Consider the following 22,298-nt stretch of genomic DNA (forward strand, 5'->3'; position numbering starts at 1 on the left):
ATCTGGTCACTGTACACATGATTTGGAATACATGTACACGTATGCATGAGTTTACGTATATATGATACATACCTTTGTTTTACCTTGATTTTTTTTTGATTTTTTTTTTTTTTTTTAGAAGGTTCAAGCGGGATCCCTCTCACACCACTGTCTTCACTACGATCCTCAAACCACCTCAACCACGAAATTTCATACTTACCTGATAATGGGAAGCTGATATGAGTAACCAACTCGTGTTTGCAGATGTTGCATGGATTTTTTTTTTCTCTCTCTCTCCTCACAAACACACGCACACATACACATAAACACACTCACACTCACGTGCGTACACACATTTCCTGAAGCACACACACACATACAAACACACACATGTGCCAACACACATTATTTCCAGAAGCACACACACACACACAGAATGCGTGTGTAACAAACCATGCCAGTGAATTAACAACGCCGTGCTCAACTCAACAGACATTTATTCCAGGGTGTCGCATGCACATGCACAAACATTTGTTCAGCCAGTTCAGAAAAGTGAATGTAAAAATATACATGTATCATGCATTGAAATACACATCTGACAGCCGGCAACATCACACACACACACACACCAAAATAAACATGGGCGTGTGCGAGAGAGAGAATGGGGGTGGGGGGGGGGGGGGGGGGGGGGGGAGATGCCGAGGAAGACAAAGAGGTGGATAAGGAGAGATGTTTTTTCAACACACAGTAACACTTCTGTACAATTCAACACATACAAAAAAAAAAATGGTCCAAACACCAGATTTTTGGTAATTTTGATGCTTGAATATTTTTAATCTTTAACTGTGAAACGCATTTCCATAAACTCGACCTTTGCTTAACACACGATGGCATTCTTCCCTGTGTTTGCGTGCGTGTTCACAAGCCAAGCCAATTTTAGAATACCTCTCCACATACATGAACAGCCATTGCACCTTGTACATTGTAAGAACACATCACATCAAATACACACACGCACGCACACACACACACACGCACACGCACGCACGCACACACACACACACGCACACACACGCACACACACACACACGCACACACACGCACACACACACTACAAATGCGCATGATCAAGAGTCAACATACACTGAAAAAAGCATTGCGGCTGTGACCAGTTGTGATAGTGATTCCACAAGGTAAGGATGATAAGACATTTTTCACGAGTAAACGAACGCATACAAACGCATGGTCGCACACACAAGCGCACAGACATGTATTACGTCCACTCGTACGCCAGTACACCTTGGACATACGTGAAAATAATGTGAACATGAAAGCGCACACACTCATATGTACACAGGAACTACACAATCATGAATTATATGCAACAGCACTTGAGTTTGATACACACACACACACACACACCACATGGACGTGTTATTGTGCAGTAACTAAATATCCATACAACACAGATGCTTCCGCCCTTCCCCTTCCATGATGAAACAATTCCCTGGCGAAGCAGTCATTTACTTCTGTTGTGACACTACAGAGAAAAGAGGCTGGGGCATCCAGGCGTGGATGAAAAGCTCTGATGAACTGAACAGCCCCGGTTAAAAAAAAAGAAGAAAAAGAAACCTTCTAAAAAAAAAAATCAAAATCAAAACGCCACAGTAACAGCAAGGGCCACACACCTAGTGACACCGTCAGAATGATAATACTTGATTAGGGGAGGCAGTTTTCCCCCCTTGGCTGAGGATGACATGGGAAGAGGGAAATATCTTAGTTCTATTGGATGTTACTTGTAAGTAGCAGAGCAGTGCGAAAAGAGATTAAGGTTCTTGGATTGAACATTGGTGCACTGTAAGTAAATATCCACGAAATGATCATCGTTGACTTTTCTTTCTTTCTCCTTTCTTTCTTTTTTTTTTTTTCAAGAGATTATGTGACTCAGATTGTGTGTGTGTGTGTGTGTGTGTGTGTACACGTACACACACATACACGAGAGAGAGAGAGCAGGAGGGAAAGAGAGAATGCACGTCATTTATACACATATTAATTGTAACTTTTCAATGATGCTTCACCATACACAGGCACTGAATTTCAGACACAGGAACACAAACCACCACCAAACAACAATACAGAGACCGTGACCAGGAGGTGAAACTTGACACTTGCATGGGTCAACTCGAAAGAGCAAACACCGTGCACAAGAAAACAACGTCTCAACTGTGTGCAACCTTTAACCAAAGGGCATTCAAAAAAGGAGAAAATAATTTAAAAGTTGTTTTTAAGTAGGACTTTTGTTGAAACAAAAAAGAAAAAAAAGAAAAGAAAAAAAAACACCCCCAAAACAAACAAACAACAAAACACACACACACACACGTGAAATCACCCGCTACAAGGACTATGCACACCACAGCATCATGTGAATCAACGTGAATCATTATAAACCATCCCGTCACCTCCAGGACCCCTAAAATATATATATATATATATATAAAAAAAAAGGAAAAAAAAAAAAGATACCCCTGAAAAAGGATGGAGATGGAAGAAAGAAAAAGAAGAGAAAACCTTGCCGTTTTAATCCGTGGCATCGTGCTAAGTGTGAATCAACGTCCATCCTCATAAGTACCAAAACTACCCTAACCCTCGGTCCGTACCAGAGAGGGGGAGAGAGAAAAAAACAAAAAACAAAAAAAAACTTGCTAGTTCTAATCAACGGTGTAGTGTCAGCAGTATGCGAATCAGGCCTATGAATCATCCTAAAGCTATCATAGCCCCCCCTTCTCACCCCCCAAAAAAACAATAACAAGAAAACAAAACAAAAAGATAACAAAAAAAACCCAAAACAACAACAAAAGCAGAAAACGATGAATCTGGCCAGTTGTAATCAATGGTGGTGGCCGTGTGTGGTCAACAAACGAATCAAAGAAAAAGAAAGAAAAAAAAAAACAACAACAAAAAACTGCCATGCAGTATCAGTGCCATCTCTGCAAATCCTGTGAATTACTTGCCTGACAATCAATCCCCAGAAGCCAAGATTCACTGCAAGCAATAGTCAGGAGACTGGATTAAATTTGTATCTAATACATTTTGGGAAGATTCATCGCTTAATAAACAAAACAAGAAAAAACCAACTTTCTTTGTCATCACACAAAATTGGTTGTAGAATTAGAAAAAAAACACAACAAAAAACAACAAACAAAAAATGCCAGTTCTATTCTTCTGTGGGGAGGGAGTAAGAAAAGACACTGGAGCTACACAATACATGTCACTTCCACTTCATCAAACATCATGCGCACGACCTTCATTAAAGAAATCCATATCACACGACTGAAGGGGAAAAAGGGGTCGAGAAAGAAAAAAGCTCTTTCTTTTGGACGGAATATAATTATGATAATATGTACTAGAATATAAAGGGTGGTGTGAGAAAGTCTATGACACTAAAAGGTAGACATGAGCTTAAAGAAATGGCGATTAACCGTACTAAAATAGTTAATTAATGACCGACCATGATGATTAGAATTCACAAACAGGCAGACAGATGGGGAGATTGGTGCACACACACACACACAGACAAACACACACACACATAAAGAGCGAGAGAGAGAGAGAGAGAGAGATTGGGAGAGAGAGAGGTGATAGGTGGAGCAGGAGAGGAGGTTTACTTTTCTCTGCAATTAAAAAAAAAATTTTTACATGAGTTCAGACCGCCTCATCAATGGCAAATAGTGTTACTTTACAGCCAATTGTCAATGAAGAAAATCAGAGGACAGATGAATCATCAGCACCAGAACACATCAGCAAAATGAACCAACATGTAGTTACAGACCAGAGGCCACACATCAAATCTGCATCACTGTGCTCCTAAAACGGATACATCACACAAAAAAGAACACCTTCAAAACCCTCGCACACGAAAGCACACACACACACACACACACACACAGAGCCCCTATGCACCGTGTGACTGAACAGGTATCACAGACTGGATTCTAAAAAAGAAAAAGAAAAAAAAAGACAATGTCAGCCACTGATATCTCAGACTGGATTCTAAGAAAAAAAAAGGGCAACTGTCAGCCACTGATATCGCAGACTGGATTCTAAAAAAAAAAAAAAAAAGAAAAAAAGGACAACTGTCAGCCACTGATATCGCAGACTGGGTTGTAAAAAAAAAAAAAAAAAGGAAAGAAAAAAAAGAAAAGAAAAAAAAAAGACAACTGTTAGCCACCGTTCTTTGTCACAACTACTATGGTTTGGGATCGGGTGTGACTGGGCATTTTTTATTATGTGATCTTGGTCTACAAGATGGTGTTGGAAGGAAAGAACGTTCCTTGAGGGCGTTGTTCTGGCCACGCCCAAACTGTGACTGCGTGACGTAGATAGCTGGTCTGGGGATGGCGGGTGGAGGGTGGGGGTGAGGACGGCTTGCAAGGTGTGTGTTAACGCTGAAGGGGAGGGGCAGTCGTCAGAGGGGTGGAGGGTGGGGGTGTGGAGGGCTTGCAAGGTGTGTGTTAACGCTGAAGGGGAGGGGCAGGACCGTCACAGGGGCGGAGGAGGGGGTGGTATGGCAATACTTTGTTCTGTAGCTATTTTGCTCTTATGTAAAAAACAAAACCAACCAAACAAAACAAACAAACAAAAAACAACAACAAAAAACATCCAAACCAAAACAAAAACAAATATTTAGATAAAAATATCTCAATAACAAGTTGATATGTAACATTGTGTCAAATGACGAAACAAATGCAAACAGCTTCATTCAAAGACCAACTAATATGTGTGCACATTATTTTGAATCAACAAGGCAAATTGCAAATAAAAAAAATGAAAGTGTTACAAGTCCCAACACGTGCACTCAAAAATCTACAACCAGGCACCTGAACTGACATGCAAAATTAGTATCAACCCATTCAAAATGGTAATCATCATCCAAGAGTGCAAGAGCAAGTCCAAACAAGGGTTTGCATAAACATATACATGTGCGTTGACTCCACACACACACTCGCGAACACACATTCACACACACACCAAGTATGTGTGTGCGTATATACGTGTACGAGTGTGTGTATGTATGCATACAATCGTGCATATTACTTGATCGGGTGGTGTATACAAACAGAACATGAAAAAAAAAAAAGAGAAAAAAAACGCAGCATATCAACACGTGAGTGGATCTACAGACAGCGAATTGCTTCCCAGCACTAATCTGTTCAAATAAAGAACCCCTCCCTGCGTCCTCTTGGTGATCTGGCCCTTGTAGTAAACAACACAAGGCTCACATCTCTAACGCCCCTACTTCCTCAAACAACACAGTCTCTGATCCACAAAACAGCTGTTTACCAGGTCTGGGCTGGACAGCTTTTCAGTGCTCAGCGGTTTGCTCAGCGTTCAGAAAGTCTTTAGACTTTGTAGACCTTGAACGCCGATTCTTAACGCTGATTAATAAGTAACTTTGCGCTGCCAAGATCACGAATGCAACCCAGACCAGCTCCCGTGTCTTGTTTGTATCTTTCTTTCCACCCGCCCCAGTCTGATGTTCACTCTGTTGTGGTACATTATGGCGTTTCACTTTACTGAAAGAAGCAAATCATCTTTCATTTGTATTTCTTTTTATCACAACAGATTTCTCTGTGTGAAATTCGGGCTGTCCTCCCCAGTGAGAGCACGTCACTACACTACAGCGCCACCAATTTTTTTGTATTTTTTCCTGCGTGCAGTTGTATTTGTTTTTCCCTGTCGAAGTGGATTTTTCTACAGAATTTTGCCAGGAACAACCCTTTTGTTGCCGTGGGTTCTTTTACGTGCGCTAAGTGCATGCTGCACACGTGACCTCGGTTTATTGTCTCATCCGAATGACTAGCGTCCAGACCACCACTCAAGGTCTAGTGGAGGGGGGAGAAAATATCGGCGGCTGAGTCGTGATTCGAACCAGCGCGCTCAGATTCTCTCGCTTCCTACGCGGACGCGTTACCTCTAGGCGGACGCTTCACCTCTAGGCACCTCTGCGGCTGTGGCACGGGAGACTTAGTAATGAAAAAAGGCGTTGAAGTAATGCCGGGCTATTGAAACTGGTGCGTACGACAGAGTAGCGTGTTGGGGGAAAAAGAGATACTCAGAAGAATACAAACGAAATAAACAAAATGGAATAAAACAAAACGAAATGCAACAAAGGCAGCAGTTGTGAAACAGATTAGTTTTGAAATCATATCCCCAGACCTTTTGCCTCAGACCAAAAAAGCACACCAACTGTAGTTGACCACCCCCATCAGTAAGCATCATTGTTGTTCTGGGTTCGTTATTTTCTGCCACGTGCCCCAAATGGCTGTTGGTGAGTGGGTGGCTGGGTGGGTATGTCTGTCTGTATGTATGTCTGGATGGATGGATGGATGGATGGATGAATGGATGTTAAGAAAAATATCTGGCTGAAATCGACTCGACTTGGGGGAGACTTGGGGCCCTTAATTAAAAGGCCCAGGGGTGGGCTTTATTACCAACCACTGACCACCACTACCACCCTAACAACGAGAAAAGAAGTACAGATGCACGTGTCCTGTAAGAAGTCCAAGGGGGTGGATGAAGCCGGGTCGGGCGGATGGATCGAACACCACCACCACCACCCACCCTCCCTCCCTCGCCCAACTACCACCCACCCCATCACCCACCCTCCCTACCCATCACCTGAAAGGCGCGGGGTGTTTGACCACCCGTACGTGCTCGGGTACTTTCCCGTTCATCGTCGCCTGCCGCGCGGAGAAGCGAGAGCGGGCAGTGGGCGCGGAGGCGGTGGCAGGGGAGCCGCTGGCACTTCCACTGGCACTACCACTGCTGCTGCTGCTGTTGCCTGTGCCTCCTCCTCCTACTCCTCTCCCACCACCACTCACCTTGCCCTTGCCCTTGGGCCCCTTCGTCTTGCGGCCCTTGGCGCTGCCCGTGGAAGAGTCGGAGGAGGAGCCCTTCACCTTGGTCTTGGATGACTTGGCCTTGAGGCGGGCCGTATCCGTGGGGTCCTCCGGCTGGTGATGGTGGTAGTGGTGGTGGTGGTTGAAGAGGCAACAGAAACACACACAGAGAGAGAGAGAGAGAGAGAGATGACAGACACATTTATGTACTCCTACAATCCCAATAAAATGTTGTTTTATGTTTTGTGTGTGTGTGTTTTCTTTCTTAGGGAAAGAGAGAGAGGGGGGGGAGGGAGGGAGGGAGAGAGAGAGGGAGAGAGAGAGAGAGAGAGACAGACAGACAGACAGACAGACAGACTAACGTCCATATTCTAAATATATTTCTGTTTAATAATTACGATGTAATAATTAATTGCAATGTTTTAAAAAGTGAATATGTGAAATGCTTTTATTTCAGAACATATGTTTATTACTCTTGTTTAATCAAGTTATCCACGTGTGTGGGGTGTGTGTGTGTGTGGGGGGGGGGGGGTGCGGTGCGGGTGTGTGCTGATTATCTGGTTGTGGTTTTCCACAATTCATCTTTATTCTTATCTTATCTATTATAATCAATGTCCAGTATAGTAGGTATGTTTATAATTATATTCAAATAATGTTTCTTAATTCTTTGTTTTTACATTAAGAATACTAGTTATTACCTGCAGTGTGTGGATGTATGTATGAAATGATGTATGTGATACTTTTTTTTTACATTTGTATCTTCGTAATATTTGTAGGAGCTGTTGTTGGCTTTTACAGTTATGGTCCCCATGTTGTTTACTTGTCTATGTTGAGACAGACAGACAGACAGATAAAATACAAACATGTAGCAAGAGTGTGCTGTGTGTCACAAATGCCACACACCTCAACACACACACACACACACTCTCTCTCTCTCTCTCTAACACACACACACACACACTTAAGTACACACCACAACACACAAAACACACGCACTGAAACAAACTACAGCACACGCACACTAAAGCATACTAAAGTCAGTCATGTGCAAAAAATTAACCTCCACCAACACACTACCACTTGCCCATCCTCCACCACCACCACCACCACCACCACTCCCTCTACTCCGCGACCTCTCCCTCCCCTCTTCATTCCCAACGCCCCCTCTTCCCCCACGCTTCCACCCACCACCGGCCCCTCCCCCCCTTCCACACACCCAGAAAAAAAAAATCTCACCTCCCGTGCGATGCAGACTATGTAGCAGCCGTTCATGAATTCGGTGGGATGGAAGAAGACGGTCTTCCCAACAATGCCAACCTGAGCATACACACAACTTTTGTCGCTTATCGTCCAGCCGACCGCGCAGGGTCATCAGTAATCAGAACTACCTAACAAATACGAATAATAATGATAATAATAATAATGATAGTAATGATAATAATATTACCCAGATAAAAACACAACTTTGGGGAGGGGGTTTGGGAGAGGGGTGGGGGAGGATCAAAGGGGGGGGGGGGGGGGGGGGGAGGGGGGTGCTGTACGAAATATCTTAACCATCAAGCTCTTTTAATTAAACAAGACTAGGCTGTGCTGAGGATGTCAGCCATTCTGCTTAATTCAAAATCCACAGATTATATATTAAAAAAAAGACTAAACACACACACACACACACACACACACACACACAGAGGAAAATAATAAAAAGAAAAAAAGAGGCCATGCAGGCAAACAGCACTTCAGAATGGACAGTTAGTGCCCATGACAATGTTTACAATCTCACACCCTAAATGCCAGAGCAAAACAGCTTCGAGTGTGCATCACAGACCGCGGGAAAGAGAGAGAGAAAGAGAGAGAGAGAGAGAGAGGGAGGGGAGGAAGAGAGAGAGAGAGAGAGGAAGAGAGAGAGAGGATATCGTGTCAAGGCTTGCTGAAAGAAGAACGAGTGGGGGGGTGGGGGGTGGACTGGGAGTGCAGGAAATGCATACAATAGTGAACGAAGAAAAAAAAAAAAAAAAAAAAAAAAGCAGAAGCGAAGAGGGTACTGGAGACAAGGACATTCCCAGCACATAATTTCATGAAGGAGGTGTGAGTGGGTAGGGGGATGCTGTGTCTAATGAAAGAACCCCCCCACACACGCACATACCCCCCACTCTGGCCTCCCAAATGAGGTGGGAGAAAGGGTATTTCTAGCACATACTTTTCAAAAGGCGGAAAGCAAAGGGGGGACGGGCGGGTGGGCGCGGAGGGTGGATGCTGTTTCTACTGAAAGACCCCCCCCCCCTACCCGCTTCCTCCCAGAGGGGGGGTGGCGGGGGCGTGGGGGGTGGGGGGCGGGAGAAAGGACATTTCTAACAGAATTTTCAGAAGGCGGAAGGCGAAGTGGGAAGGGGTGGTGGTGTTGTTTCTACTGAAAGACCCCCTCCCCTCCATCCTCCAAGAACTGAACATTTCTAACACAGAATTTTCAGAATGCGAAATGGAAGGGGGGGTGTGGGGGGGGGGCTGTTTCTACTGAAAGGCCTCACAGCATCCCTACAGGGAAGTGGAAAACAAAAACGGACATTTCTGATTCCTGGCACAGAATTTGCAGAAGGCGAGAGAGGGCCAAAAGGGGGAGGAGGGGTGGAGGAGGGGGGGAGGGGCACTGCTGTTTCTACTGATAGATCCCCACCACTACACACACACACTCCCCACTCCCAATCAACCCCTCCCCTTCGACATCTCCGCGTTGGGGGGTGGGGTGTGGGGGTACGAAGTGGTGGAGGAACAGACTGAAGCCTCCTCCCTCACCTGGTCGTCGATCTGATCCCCGTTGAAGGGCAGCACGGGAGGGATGAGGCGCCAGGGACGCAGGTGCTTGGCCATCTGCACCATGTTGATGAACTCCGTGGCCTTCTGCACCACTATGTTGTTCTCCTCGTCATGTATGGACCGCGTCAGGTACGTCACGCCATTGATGCGCGACACTGCAGCGACACACACACACACACCCAACACGTGCGCACACGGACACACACACACACACGCGCGCGCAAGCACGCACGCACGCACACACACACACACGCGCGCAAGTACACACGCATGCACGCATACGCGCACGCAGACACACACACACATAAATACACACACACACACAGAATAAATGAATAAGCTGCAGTGGTGCGGTGATGAAGCGAGCGCATACACTAGAAATATGTACATACATACACGCGCAGGCGGGCATACATGCAAGCAGACTGACATACAGACGGGCGGACACACAGACGAAATACAGACAGTCAAACACCGGTGGTAAAAAGACTCATCCTTGCTGGATGAGATGACTGTAAACAGTTTAAATGAACACTTTTCATTTTTCCTTAAGAAAAATTGCTTTGAAAAAAAAAAAGTTAATGAATATTATTGTTATCATTATGTCACACTTTTGGATCATATGACCAGAAATTTTCAGTAAGTGTGTGGTCTATCTGTAACTGTACACAGCATGTCACGTTTGCTTTAATCAACATCAGTTGACGTTGTGTCTGCTGAAGCTGTCAGTGTTTTTTGGTTGTTATATATATATATATATATATATATATATATATATGTGTGTGTGTGTGTGTGTGTGTGTGTGTGTGTGTGTGTGTGTATTGTATTGTTTGTTTTCTTCAAAAACATGTCCACTGAAACTGGACTGAAAGGCAGTGAGAGAAAGAATGAATCTGGTATGTGTAAATACACAATATAATCTAATGAAATAAAACAGAATAAATAAAATAAAATAAAACAATTCCCTGTTTCTGACTTTTCATGTCAAAAATAGATGATTGACAATTCTTGTGTAATTGTTTGGTTCATGTCACTTTGGTTTAAATTTGATGATGGACTGTTCCATTTTGGGACTGTATGAATTTAGAGAAACAAGCTTTCTTTTGAAGGGTGAATAAAAAACAAACAAAAAACAACAACAAACAAACAACCCCCCCCCCCCCCCGGTCCCCCAGCCAAACACGTTATTCTAATCCAGTAACTGGCAGCAGAATCCTGCAAGGGATGAGTTGTGGAGAGGGTTGTAGTGGTGGCGGTGATGGTGTTGAGTTGCAGAAGCGGTGGTCGTGATAGTGAGCGCTCATGGTGGAGGCAACGGCTGTTGTAATGCTGGAGAGAGAGAGAGAGAGGAGAGAGAGAGAGAGGAGAGAGAGAGAGAGAGGAGAGAGAGAGAGGGTGGAGAGAGAGAGAGGGTGGAGAGAAAGAGGGAGAGAGAGAGGGGAGTGAAAGAGGGAGAGAGAGAAAGGAGAGAGAGAGAGAGGAGAGAAAGGCAGAGAAAGAGGGAGAGAGGGGAGGGAAAGAGGGAGAGAGAGAAAGAAAGAGGGAGAGAGAGAAAGAGGGAGAGAAAGAGAGAAAGAGGGAGAGATAGAGAGAAAGGAGAGAAAGAGAGAGAGGGGGGAGAGAGGGGAGAAAAAGAGGGAGAGAGAGAAAGGATGGAAAGAGAGAGAGGGGAGGGAAAGAGAGAGGGGAGAAAAAGAGGGAGAGAGAGAAAGGATGGAAAGAGAGAGAGGGGAGAGAGGGAGGAGAGAAAGAGGGAGAGAGACAGAGGGAGAGAGAGAGAGAGGAGGCAGGGGGTGGAAGGGGGGCAATGGCTAAGAGAGTTACAGGAATGTGGACAGCCAGCAAGCAAGTGAAAGAATGAAGAGAGAGAGAGGGGCACACACACACACACACACACACATACACATCTAAAGACATATATACTCGCGTGCGTACACACATAACACTCACACACACTCACTCGCACACGCACGCACGCACACACACACACACACGCGCGCGCGCACACAAAGGGACAGGACGGCAAGCAACACTGACACTTGAGGGCATGCCTCAGAGAGGCGCTGTGGTCGCTCTGCAACGCGTCCAGCTTTTCACTCTGGTCTTCCGAGTTGTCCGACATATCCTTCAGCACTGTCAGGTCTGCACACACACACACACACACACACACACACACACACACCCGCTGTCATCGCCATCATTTCCTCCACCCCACCCCCCAACATCCAGTCATAAACCACCACCACCACTCATCACCATCCAATCATAACCACCCAAACCACCGCCACCATCCAACCACCACCCAATCATCACCACCACCACCAACACCCATCACCGCCACCACCCAGCCATCATCATCATCCAGTCATAAACCACCAGCCACCACCATCCAATCATAAACCACCACCACCCAACCACCACCCATCACCATCCAATCGTAACCACCCAAACCACCGCCACCATCCAACCACCACCCAATCATCACCACCACCACCAACACCCATCACCGCCACCACCCAGCCATCATCATCATCCAGTCATAAACCACCAGCCACCACCATCCAATCATAAACCACCACCACCCAACCACCACCCATCACCATCCAATCGTAACCACCCAAACCACCGCCACCATCCAACCACCACCCAATCATCACCACCACCACCAACACCCATCACCATCATCCAGTCATAAACCACCACCCACCACCATCCAATCATAAACCACCACCACCCAACCACCACCCATCACCATCCAATCATAAACCACCACCACCCAATCATAAACCACCACCCAACTACTACCCATCACCAATCAAACCACCACCACGACCCATCTCCATCCAATCATAAACCACAACCACCACCCAACCACCACTGATCACCTTCCAGTCATAAATCACCACCACCCAATCACCATCACCACCCAACCACCACCACTTTTCGCCACTAATATCATCATCGTCGTCGTCATCGTGGTGACTCACTCTCGCCCTCTGTGACGATGTAGTTGACGATGTTGGCGACGGCGGACTTGCTGCAGTTGGCAGTCACGATGGCGGCCCTCACCCCCTTCAGCCGCGGGTCGTCAGGGTTCATGTCCACGAAGCTCTCCCGGATCACCTTTACATCTGGAGGTCACGGGGTCAAGGCCATACATACGTCACGGGCAAGTCCAAGACACAAATAACATCTGAAATTATGATATTATTGTCTATAGGGCCAACATAACAGTACAGACAGTACAACGGTGTGAGGCGGAGTGGGGGCGAAACAGCATAGCCGAATGGTTAATTCAAGCGTTGGACTTTCAATCTGAGGGTCCCGGGTTCGAATCCACCGCGGTAAAGGGCACCTGGTGGGTAAAGGGAGGGGATTTTTTTTTCCCGATCTCCCATGTCAACATATGTGCAGACGTGCTTGCGCCTGAACAACCTTCGTGTGCACGCAGAAGATCAAATACGCACGTTGAAGATCCTATAATCCATGTCAGCGTCCGGTGGGTTATGGAAACAAGAAAATACCCAGCATACTCCCGAAAACGTAGTATGGCTGCCTACATGAAGGGGTAATTAAACAAAACTAATACATGCAAAAAGTTACATGTCTGTCAGAGTGTGTATGTGCGCACGACTGAAACCTGATTGAATGACACAGGAAACGAGCGATGAGTGCTCAATGGCAGCTGTCAGTCGGCTCTACCCAGGTAGGCAGCCTGTTGAGCAAATCACCCTATGTTTGTAAAGCGCTTAGAGCTTGGTCTCCGATCGAGGATAGGCGCTAATAGGATATATGTATCCGTATCATTCAAGTGAGTGTATTTGTGTTGAGGGGGGCGGGGGGAGGGGCGGGGAGGGGGGAGGAGGGAGGGTAGGGGTAGAGAGGGGGTGGGGGTGGGGGAGTAGGACAGGAAGGTAGGGCAAGGAATGATATACGTGGCGTTAACGTATGAAGTGTGTGGGTTGATGGTGGAGTGTTCAGAGCATTGAGTAGCATCCACAAGATTATGGGATTAGAAAATTGATGATGATGATTACACCATTTTCATGATTATCATATTATTATTATTATTATTATTATTATCATCATGAGTAGCATTAGTAGTAGTAGTAGTAGTAGTAGTAGTAGTAGTAGTAGTAGTAGTATGATTACGTTTATTATCATTCAGTCATTCATATGAGACGATAAACCGAGATCCTGTGTGCAGCGTGCACTTTGCGCACGTAAAAGAAACCACAGCAACGAAAGGGTTATCTCCCTGGAAAATCTCGTAAAAAAAATCCACTTTGGTAGGAAAAACAATTAAAAGGTGTCGCTCCCTGTAAAGAGCAGCCCAAATTTTCGCACAGAGAAATCTGATGTGACAAAAAGAGTAATGCAACACAACATGATACAAATCGAATTATGGTGTTTTGAGCCTCGCCGAAAACAAAGCCCATCTAAAGGCTATCGCTACATTAGCATCTATACTTGAAGTCAAGGGTAAAAAAAAAACCCACAAAAAACAACAACAACAAACAATAAAAACTAGTCACTGCTTCAAGCTTTTCATTCAAAATCTTTAAAAACAACTTCCAGAGTTTAAAACGTTCAAATCTGATTAAAAAATGTTCACTTCTTTCTTGAAGTCAATTAGCGTCCGCGGGAGGGAAATCACGAAAACAAAGTCTTCAGAGGATCTGCCGTGTAGTGTCTGTGTCTGACGTCATGCAGATCTCAGACGTCAATGAGCAACGCGTTTATGCAACATCATTATGAAAAGGACGAGAAGAAGCAGAAGAGTGGTGAGGGCCGGAAAGAGAAAACAGAAGTTCGTTCGTTTGTTTATCTATTGTCTCTTCATCACAGATGATGATATTTGGCTGATAAAACAGAAGAAGAGAGGAGCAACAGCAACTGAAAGCTGACAGCGAGGGGGACATGGAGGAAGAGAGAGACAGATACGGAAATCTTATTTTTATATGATACAGGTCATGATTTACCATAATGGGGTGTAGGGAGGGTAGGAAGGGGGGGTGCGGGGTGGGGTGATGGGGGATAAGCAAACATTTTAGAGCTATATACACACATACTGAAGATCAAAGTTATATGCACACATACTGAAGAAACTGAAAGAATAATGTCCTAAAATCCCTCTTGGCCGAGAGTGTGGGGATGAAACTTGGGCAAGACATTCTCCGCCATAATCAAATTCTAGCCCAGATAGTTGGGACAGCTGCATACCAGGTTCATTTGTGTGATTTTGATTGACAGAGAGGAGGAAAGAGGTGTGGGGTGGGAGTGAGGAGGTGGGTGGTCATGGGGGGGCGGAGGGGGGGGGCGGTGAAAAGAATGAACTGTCTGATAATGATAAAAACCAGATGTTTGCTGTGGTAATTTAACTTTTCTGGGCAGTGTCTACATGCCACTTCTTGTGATTCAAGAATCATGTCGCCTTAGTCGATCTACAAAGAGCAAGTACGTGTTTTGCCATGTTCCCTGCACTCTGTCTCTACACACACCCTTCTACACACACACACCCTTACACACAAACACATGCACACACATGTACGCATACACTTACACACGTACCAACACACACATTAGTACAAACACTCGCACAGCCCTAACCCCCCTCCCCCCCCGCACCCCCCCACAAAAAAAACCCCAAAAAACCGCACACAAACACACACCCCCTTCCAGACAGACAGACACACTTTCCCCATTCCTCCCCCTCCGTACCCACAACCACCACCACGCCACCCCCAACCCCCCCTCCGCCCCGCCCCCACCACCACCACCCGAAACAACAACCAGAAGAACACACACACACCCTTCCAGACAGACAGACCCCCCCACCCCCCACCCTCCCCCATTCCTCCCCTTCCGTACCCTACCACCACCCCAACAACAACAACAACCAGAAAAAAAACACCACGCCACCCCACCCAAACAACAACCAGAAAAAACAAAAACACACACACACACACACACACACACACACACACACAAACAAAACAAAACAAAAACAAACAAACCCCCAAACCAAGGATACACTGGGTGACCCCGATCAGCTCAATCGTCCTCATCAGCTTGTTGAACACGTCGTCCGAGTCCTCGCAGATCGCCACCACGCCGCCCTTGCGTTCCCTCAGCAGGACGGCCAGGTGGGCGGCCGTGATCCCAGCCCCGGGGTTCACCACCGCCACTTCCTGCTCGTCGCCCAGAAGGTGCATCACCGAGTGGGCCGCCAGGCACGACGACCTGTCCTGGAATTATAACGATGACCTGTGCATCTTAGTAGTTGTATACTGTGTGTTTAAGTGAGTGAGTGAGTGAGTGAGTGTGTGTGTGTGTGTGTGTGTGTGAGTGAGTGAGAGTGTGTGTTTGTGTGAGTGAGAGAGAGAGGCTGTGTGTGTGTGTGTGTGTGTGTGTGTGTGTGTGTGTGTGTGTGAGAGAGAGAGAGGGAGAGAGAGAGATTGTGTGAAGAAGGCGATCTCGTTATCTTGATAAAGAACGATGGCCAACAGTTGTTTGAATCCAGAATCCTGTCTGCGAGATCTGTTCGATCACATGGTGCACGTGCGTGCGTAAGTGTTATTTTGTAGAAATCCTCCACACTCCAATAGGAGTGAAAGAATAATCAAAACTTGAAACCTGAAACTTGTGTCTGTGTGTGCGCGCGTGTTTAGAGTGCGTACGTCTGTGTACATGTGTGTGTGTGTGTGTGTGTGTGTGTGTGTGTGTGTGCGTGCGAATATGTTATTCCTGAAACTTAATGTAATGTGAAAACTAACTGTATTTGTGGATCTGTGTTTCATATACGATTACTGATTTCATGTTTCGTGTCTAAAATCTACACAAACCGCTGGCTTTGCTCACCAATTTTTCCATGGTAAACGTATGGATAAAAGAAAAAGTCTAATCCATTCGTTCATTTACTCATTCATACATGTGTGTGCGTACGCGTGATTAATCCTGACTGAACACCACAGGAAACTAATGGCGAGCGCCTGAAGGCAGCTAACATTCGGCTCTACTCAGGTCGGCAGCCTGTTGTGCAAATAACTCGTTGTTTGTGAGGCACTTAGTGCTTGGTCTTTGACCGAAGGTAGGTGACTTATAGGTAATAATAATAATAATAATAATAATAATAATGATAATGATAATGATGATAATCATTATAATAATAGTAACTGTTAGAAAATAGTAAAGTTTCCGGGGCGGGGGGCGGGGGTGGAGGGAGTACGATTTTTTTTATTCTCTATTTTTTTTTTTTTTTTTTCCGATCTGGAAACAAAAAAAACTCGGCTTAATAATTAGTCCAGAGGACTTGCATCCCTCCCTATGACTGCTCTCTATAATGTTTCATGTTCTCAAGAACCTGTCTGACGATGTATCCTTCCTCCAGCAGCGGGTGTTCCTGCAGGATGGCGTTGCAGTCCGTGGAGAACACCAGAACGTCGGAGCACTGAGGGTCAAAGTAGAAGCTCCGCTCCTGGAACTCGGAGACCTTCTGCGGGGGCGACCACAGCTGCACGAACCTCTCCATCTTCAGCTTCTGTAGCAGATCGCTTGGGCTGGGGGAGGAGGTGGTGGGGGTTAGGGGGGGGGGTGAGGAGAGAAGTGTTATTATTAAACAAATAGATAAGTAAACAACAACAGCAACAACAACTACTACTACCACTACTACCACCACCACCACCACCACTACTGCTGCTGCTGCTGCTGCTCCTCCTCCTCCTCCTCCTCCTCCTACTACTACTACTACTACTACTACTGGCAATAACCATAATCACTATATCAGTTTCACAGTAATCAGAATAATCATAGTAAAGATCATAATAATTATGAACAATCTTTTTCATCTACCGCATAATTAAATGCAAAATAAGGTAACTCAATGTGCTGTGCAGTCTCCATAGTACCACCACCATCACCACCACCACCACGACTGCTGCTGCTGCTGCTGCTACTACTACTACTACTACTACTACTACTACTACTGGCAATAACCATAATCACTATATGAGTTTCATAGTAATCAGAATAATCATAGTAAAGGTCATAATTATAATAAACAAACATTTTTATCTACCGCATAACTGAATGCAAAATAAGGTAACTCAAACGTGCTGTGCAGTCTCCATTCACTCAATTCATGAACTACGCACTGCGAACACACACACACACACACACACACACACACACACACACACACACACACACACACACAACTATTGGATAGCTAAGTGAATGTTTGGTGAAATAAACGAATGTCTAGAGATGAGTTTTTATCAGAATTGGAGTGTTACACACACTGGATGTCAGCGAGATCCACATTTTTGGTGCAGTTCAATTAAACCACGTTCTCGAACACTCTTCATTTTACATTTTGGAAGTTTTAAGAGCTTTACAACTCATGTGTATCACTACTGTTTCGGGGAACGAAAGATTATTATAATCAAACAACTAATGAAGAGCTTGTCACTGTTTTGGAAAAGGCGAATTGTTACTGTTAACTGGTGATCATACATGCTGTTTGGTAAAACAACAACAACAACAACTTATTAGTTCTGACGAACCCGTGAGCACTGTTATCTAGTGAAAGGTAAATTATCACTGTCAGACAACTGACTGACTATCACTGTCAAACCATGACTATCACTGTCAAATCAACTATACTCCTCGACCCCTCTTCCTCCGCTATATCCCCTTAGCCATCCACCCACCCCACCCCCCCCTGCTCCTCCCCCCGCCCCCTACCCCCCCTCCACCACCACCACCAACTCCACGGACACAAGTCACCTGATCTTCCCCGTGTTGACCCAGCAGTAGACGGGCAAAGGCTTCTGCGAGGTGGCCTTGGACCTCAGGTTGTCCGGGAGCAGGTAGTCAATGGTGGGGGCTGACTCCTTGATGCGGCGCCGGGCCAGACTGGCAGCCAGCTTGACCTTCTGCTCCAGGATGGCGCGTTCGATGCGCGACACAAAGGGGTCCAGCTCGTCTGCGTCGAACTGGATGCGCGGCTGGAACTTGCGCGACTGGTAGTCCCACAGGACCACCATCACCAGGCACTCGTCGTCCTTGAACTGAGGACAGACGGGGGCGCAACAGCCGAATGGTTACAGAGTTGGACATTCTAATCTGAGGGTCCCGGGTTCGAATCTCGGTAACGGCGCCTGGTGGGTAAAGGGTGGAGATTTTTGTTCCCGATCTCCCAGGTCAAAATATGTGCAGACCTGCTTGTACCTGAACCCTCTTCGTGTGTGTGTACACAATCAGAGGATCAAATATGCACATTAAAGATCTTGTAATCCATATCAGCGTTCGGTGAGTTATGGAAACACAGCCAGCATGCACCCCACCGAAAAGGGAGTATGGCTGCCTACATGGCGGGTAAAACGGTCATACACGTAAAAACCCACTCGTGTACATACGAGTGAACATGTGAGTTGCAGCCTACGAACGAAGAAGAGAACTGAGGAGCAGACCAATAGTAACGTAGAATAGGAACAGGACAGGACGAGACAGGACAGAAGAGAACAGGGTATGACAGAACAGAATAGAACACAAAAGGATAGAACCAAGAAAACAACAACAACAACAAAAAAGGATAGGACAGAACAGAATAGGATAGGACAGGACAGAACATGCTGGGGCAGAACAGACCAGGATATGTGCAGAATATGATAGGACAAAACAGGGCAGAACAGGACTGGACAGGACAAGACAGGACGAATAGCACAGGGTATGACAGAAGAGGACAGAACAAAAAAGGATAGAACAGAACAGAATATGATAGGACAGTACAGGGCAGAATAGGACAGGACAGGAAAAGACAGGTCACAATAGAACAGGGTATGACAGAACAGAATAGGACAGAACAGGATAGAACAACAACAACAACAACAAAAGAAGAAAAAAAGCTAGGACAAAACAGAACAGAATAGGATAGGACAGAATACGCTGGGACAGAATAAGATAGGACTGGGCAGAACAGAACAGGATAGGTGCAGAATATGACAGGACAAAACAAGGACAGGGCATGACAGCACAGGACAGAACAGAACAGGATATGATAGAACAGAATAGGACAGAAAAGGATAGAAGCCCTCCCCCCCACCCCCTCCCCTCCAAAAAAATAAAATAAAATAGAAATTTAAATTTTAAAAAATAATAATAAAAAAAGCGATAGGACAGAACAGAATACGGCAGAACAGAGCAGGATAGGTGCAGAATATGATAGGACAGAACGGGGCAGAACAGGACAGGACAAAACAGGGCAGAACTGGACAGGCCAGAATAAGACAGGATGTGACACAACAGAACAGTGCAGGGCAGAACAGGGTGGGACAGAACAAGAGATAACTGAAAAAAGATACAGGGCAGAGCAAAACAGGATAGAATAGGACAGAGCAGGATAGGACAGAAAAAGAGATAACTGAAGAAGATATGACAGAATAGAAATGAACAGGACCGGACAGGACAGAATAGGACAGAACAAAACAGGACAGGGCAGAATAGGCTAGGACAGAACAGAATAGGACAGATCAGGAAATGATGTAACAAGATAGAATATGATAGGACAGAAGAGAACAGTGTATTGCAGAAAAGGACAGTACGGAACAAGCAAGAAGAGGACAGGACAGAGCAGGTCAGAACAGATCAAGACAGGATAGGGCTTATCAGAATAAGATAGGACAGAACATGATCAGATACGAAAAAAGGATAGGACATAACAGAATAGATTAGAATAGGACAGAACAGAACAGAATGTCAACGAGGTTCCGTTTTCCGGTGTTCGAAAGAAATATGAAGTGAATGAATGAATTTTCCCCAATCTATAATTATGACGTGAATGAATAATAAAATATTTATTGTCACGAAACTTTAAGGGATGTGAGACAGAACAATCAGATCAGTTTAACACAGTGACATGCATTCGATGTACAGAAAGACAGATAGACGGAAAGACAGAGAAAGAAACAGACAGACAAGACAGAAAGACAAGAGACAGAGAGATGCAGAACGAGAATCGATAGACAGAGGGCCAGTGGAACACCCAGAAAAAAAAGACAACGAATTGTCAACGAGACCAGGATGGTATCACAGCAAACGATGAATTACACACCACTTCAATGATCTGCTTCGCTTAAAAAAAAAAAAGAAGAAAAAAAAAAGAGAAAAGTTCCCTCTGTGTCATGTTTCTTCTTCTGCTGGATGGGGACGAGGGAAATCCGTGATTTGGTTTGTCCTTGATGTTGAGGCCATATGGTGCTGTAGTACCGAGATGGTGTATAATCTGTTTCTCCGTGTTCTTTCTCTTGAAGGAGTCACCAGTGCTGTTGCGCCAGACGTGGGTTATGCTGTGGGGATCAGTGTTGAAGTGTATAGCCACAGGGGTTTGCTTTTTCTGGAGGATCCTGTCCCTGTGCTCTGCTGCGTTCTTCCAGTGTGCGGGATGTCTCGCCTACGTAGATACGATCGCACAGGCTGCAGTGGACCACATATACCAGATCACTGGTTTGGCAGGTGAAGCTGCTCCTCATGGTGAACTGGCGTCCTGAAGGCCCCTTGAAGGTGAGTGTGGTAGTGTTGAAGAAGGGACAGTATTTGCACTTAGGTCTGTCACAGCAACTGTTGCCCAGGGAGCAGAGGTTCTGGGGGCCTGTGGGTCGGAATGACAACCTAACCAGATGATCGCCAGGTTACGGTCTCGTTTGAAGGCCATCAGAGGAGGGTTCTTGAATGTCTTGCCAACTTTGGGGTCAGACTGTAGGATAGGAAAATTCTTGAAGAGAATTTTTTTTTTACTTCTTTACTTTTACTACTTCCATGTTGTGAGGATGGTATGTCAAGAGTCAAAAGGGTGCGGTTACTGTGATCTGCCATGGCCTTGGGTGTTAAGGCCTCCTGCGCTTGGCCTGGTGCCAGTGCCTGTTGGATCAACTCTTCGGGATATACTCGTGTTTTGAAGAAGCTGATCATCTGGGCTGCCTGGGTGTGGAAATATTCCTCGTTGCTGCACATGCGTCTGAGGCGGTGGAACTGGGAGAACGGAATGGCACGTTTGGTGGCGGTTGAATGGCTTGAGGAGTAGAGCAGGTAGGAATGTGAATCTGTGTTCTTGTAGTGGACTGAGGTACAGATTGTTTGGTTTTTGTCGATACGGAAACTCGGTCAACCCCACCTCCTCCCCCCAAGCCCCTCTCCACACACACATACATAAACACCACCACATATGTACACATTCCAGGAACGAAAACAAAGAACGATCAACTGCGCCCTGGTTATGTCAACTGGCATACACAGTCGTCGATTCCTCCGGTCCCTATCAATTTCTTTTCTTCCCACCCACCCTTTTTTTTTGGGGGGGTGAGGGGGGGGGAGTGGGCAGTGTGTGTGTGTGTGTGTGTGTGTGTGTGTGTGTGTGTGTGTGTGTGTGTGTGTGAGAGGTGGTTAAGGAGTGAGGAGAAGGAGAGACAGGACAGAGAATGGAGATAAGAAAAGGACAGAGACAGAGACACAGAGAGACACTGACGTGGTGGGGGTGGGGAGACTAAAGAAGTGACGGGTGAGTGATGGAGGAAGTGAGAAACAAGGGCAGACACAGCGAAAGGAGGAGAC

At 45.8% G+C, this 22,298-nt stretch overlaps 1 protein-coding gene across 1 annotated transcript in view; it reads right to left on the reverse strand.

Annotated features, from left to right (window-relative positions):
- Positions 1-6,653: 6,653 nt before the first annotated feature.
- The window catches only part of LOC143298615 (putative methyltransferase NSUN7), a 44,321-nt gene continuing 28,676 nt past the window's right edge, over positions 6,654-22,298 (reverse strand). Inside the window, exons 4-11 of the mRNA XM_076611495.1 lie at positions 18,477-18,760; positions 17,053-17,248; positions 15,724-15,937; positions 12,677-12,820; positions 11,727-11,831; positions 9,669-9,844; positions 8,115-8,195; positions 6,654-6,992 (exon numbers count right to left, since the gene is read on the reverse strand). Coding sequence (XP_076467610.1) covers positions 6,654-6,992; positions 8,115-8,195; positions 9,669-9,844; positions 11,727-11,831; positions 12,677-12,820; positions 15,724-15,937; positions 17,053-17,248; positions 18,477-18,760 — 1,539 coding nt within the window. The remainder of the gene's footprint in view (positions 6,993-8,114; positions 8,196-9,668; positions 9,845-11,726; positions 11,832-12,676; positions 12,821-15,723; positions 15,938-17,052; positions 17,249-18,476; positions 18,761-22,298) is intronic.

This window comes from Babylonia areolata, chromosome 24 (genome assembly GCF_041734735.1).
Source record: "Babylonia areolata isolate BAREFJ2019XMU chromosome 24, ASM4173473v1, whole genome shotgun sequence".
In the NCBI taxonomy this organism is placed as follows: domain Eukaryota; kingdom Metazoa; phylum Mollusca; class Gastropoda; order Neogastropoda; family Buccinidae; genus Babylonia; species Babylonia areolata.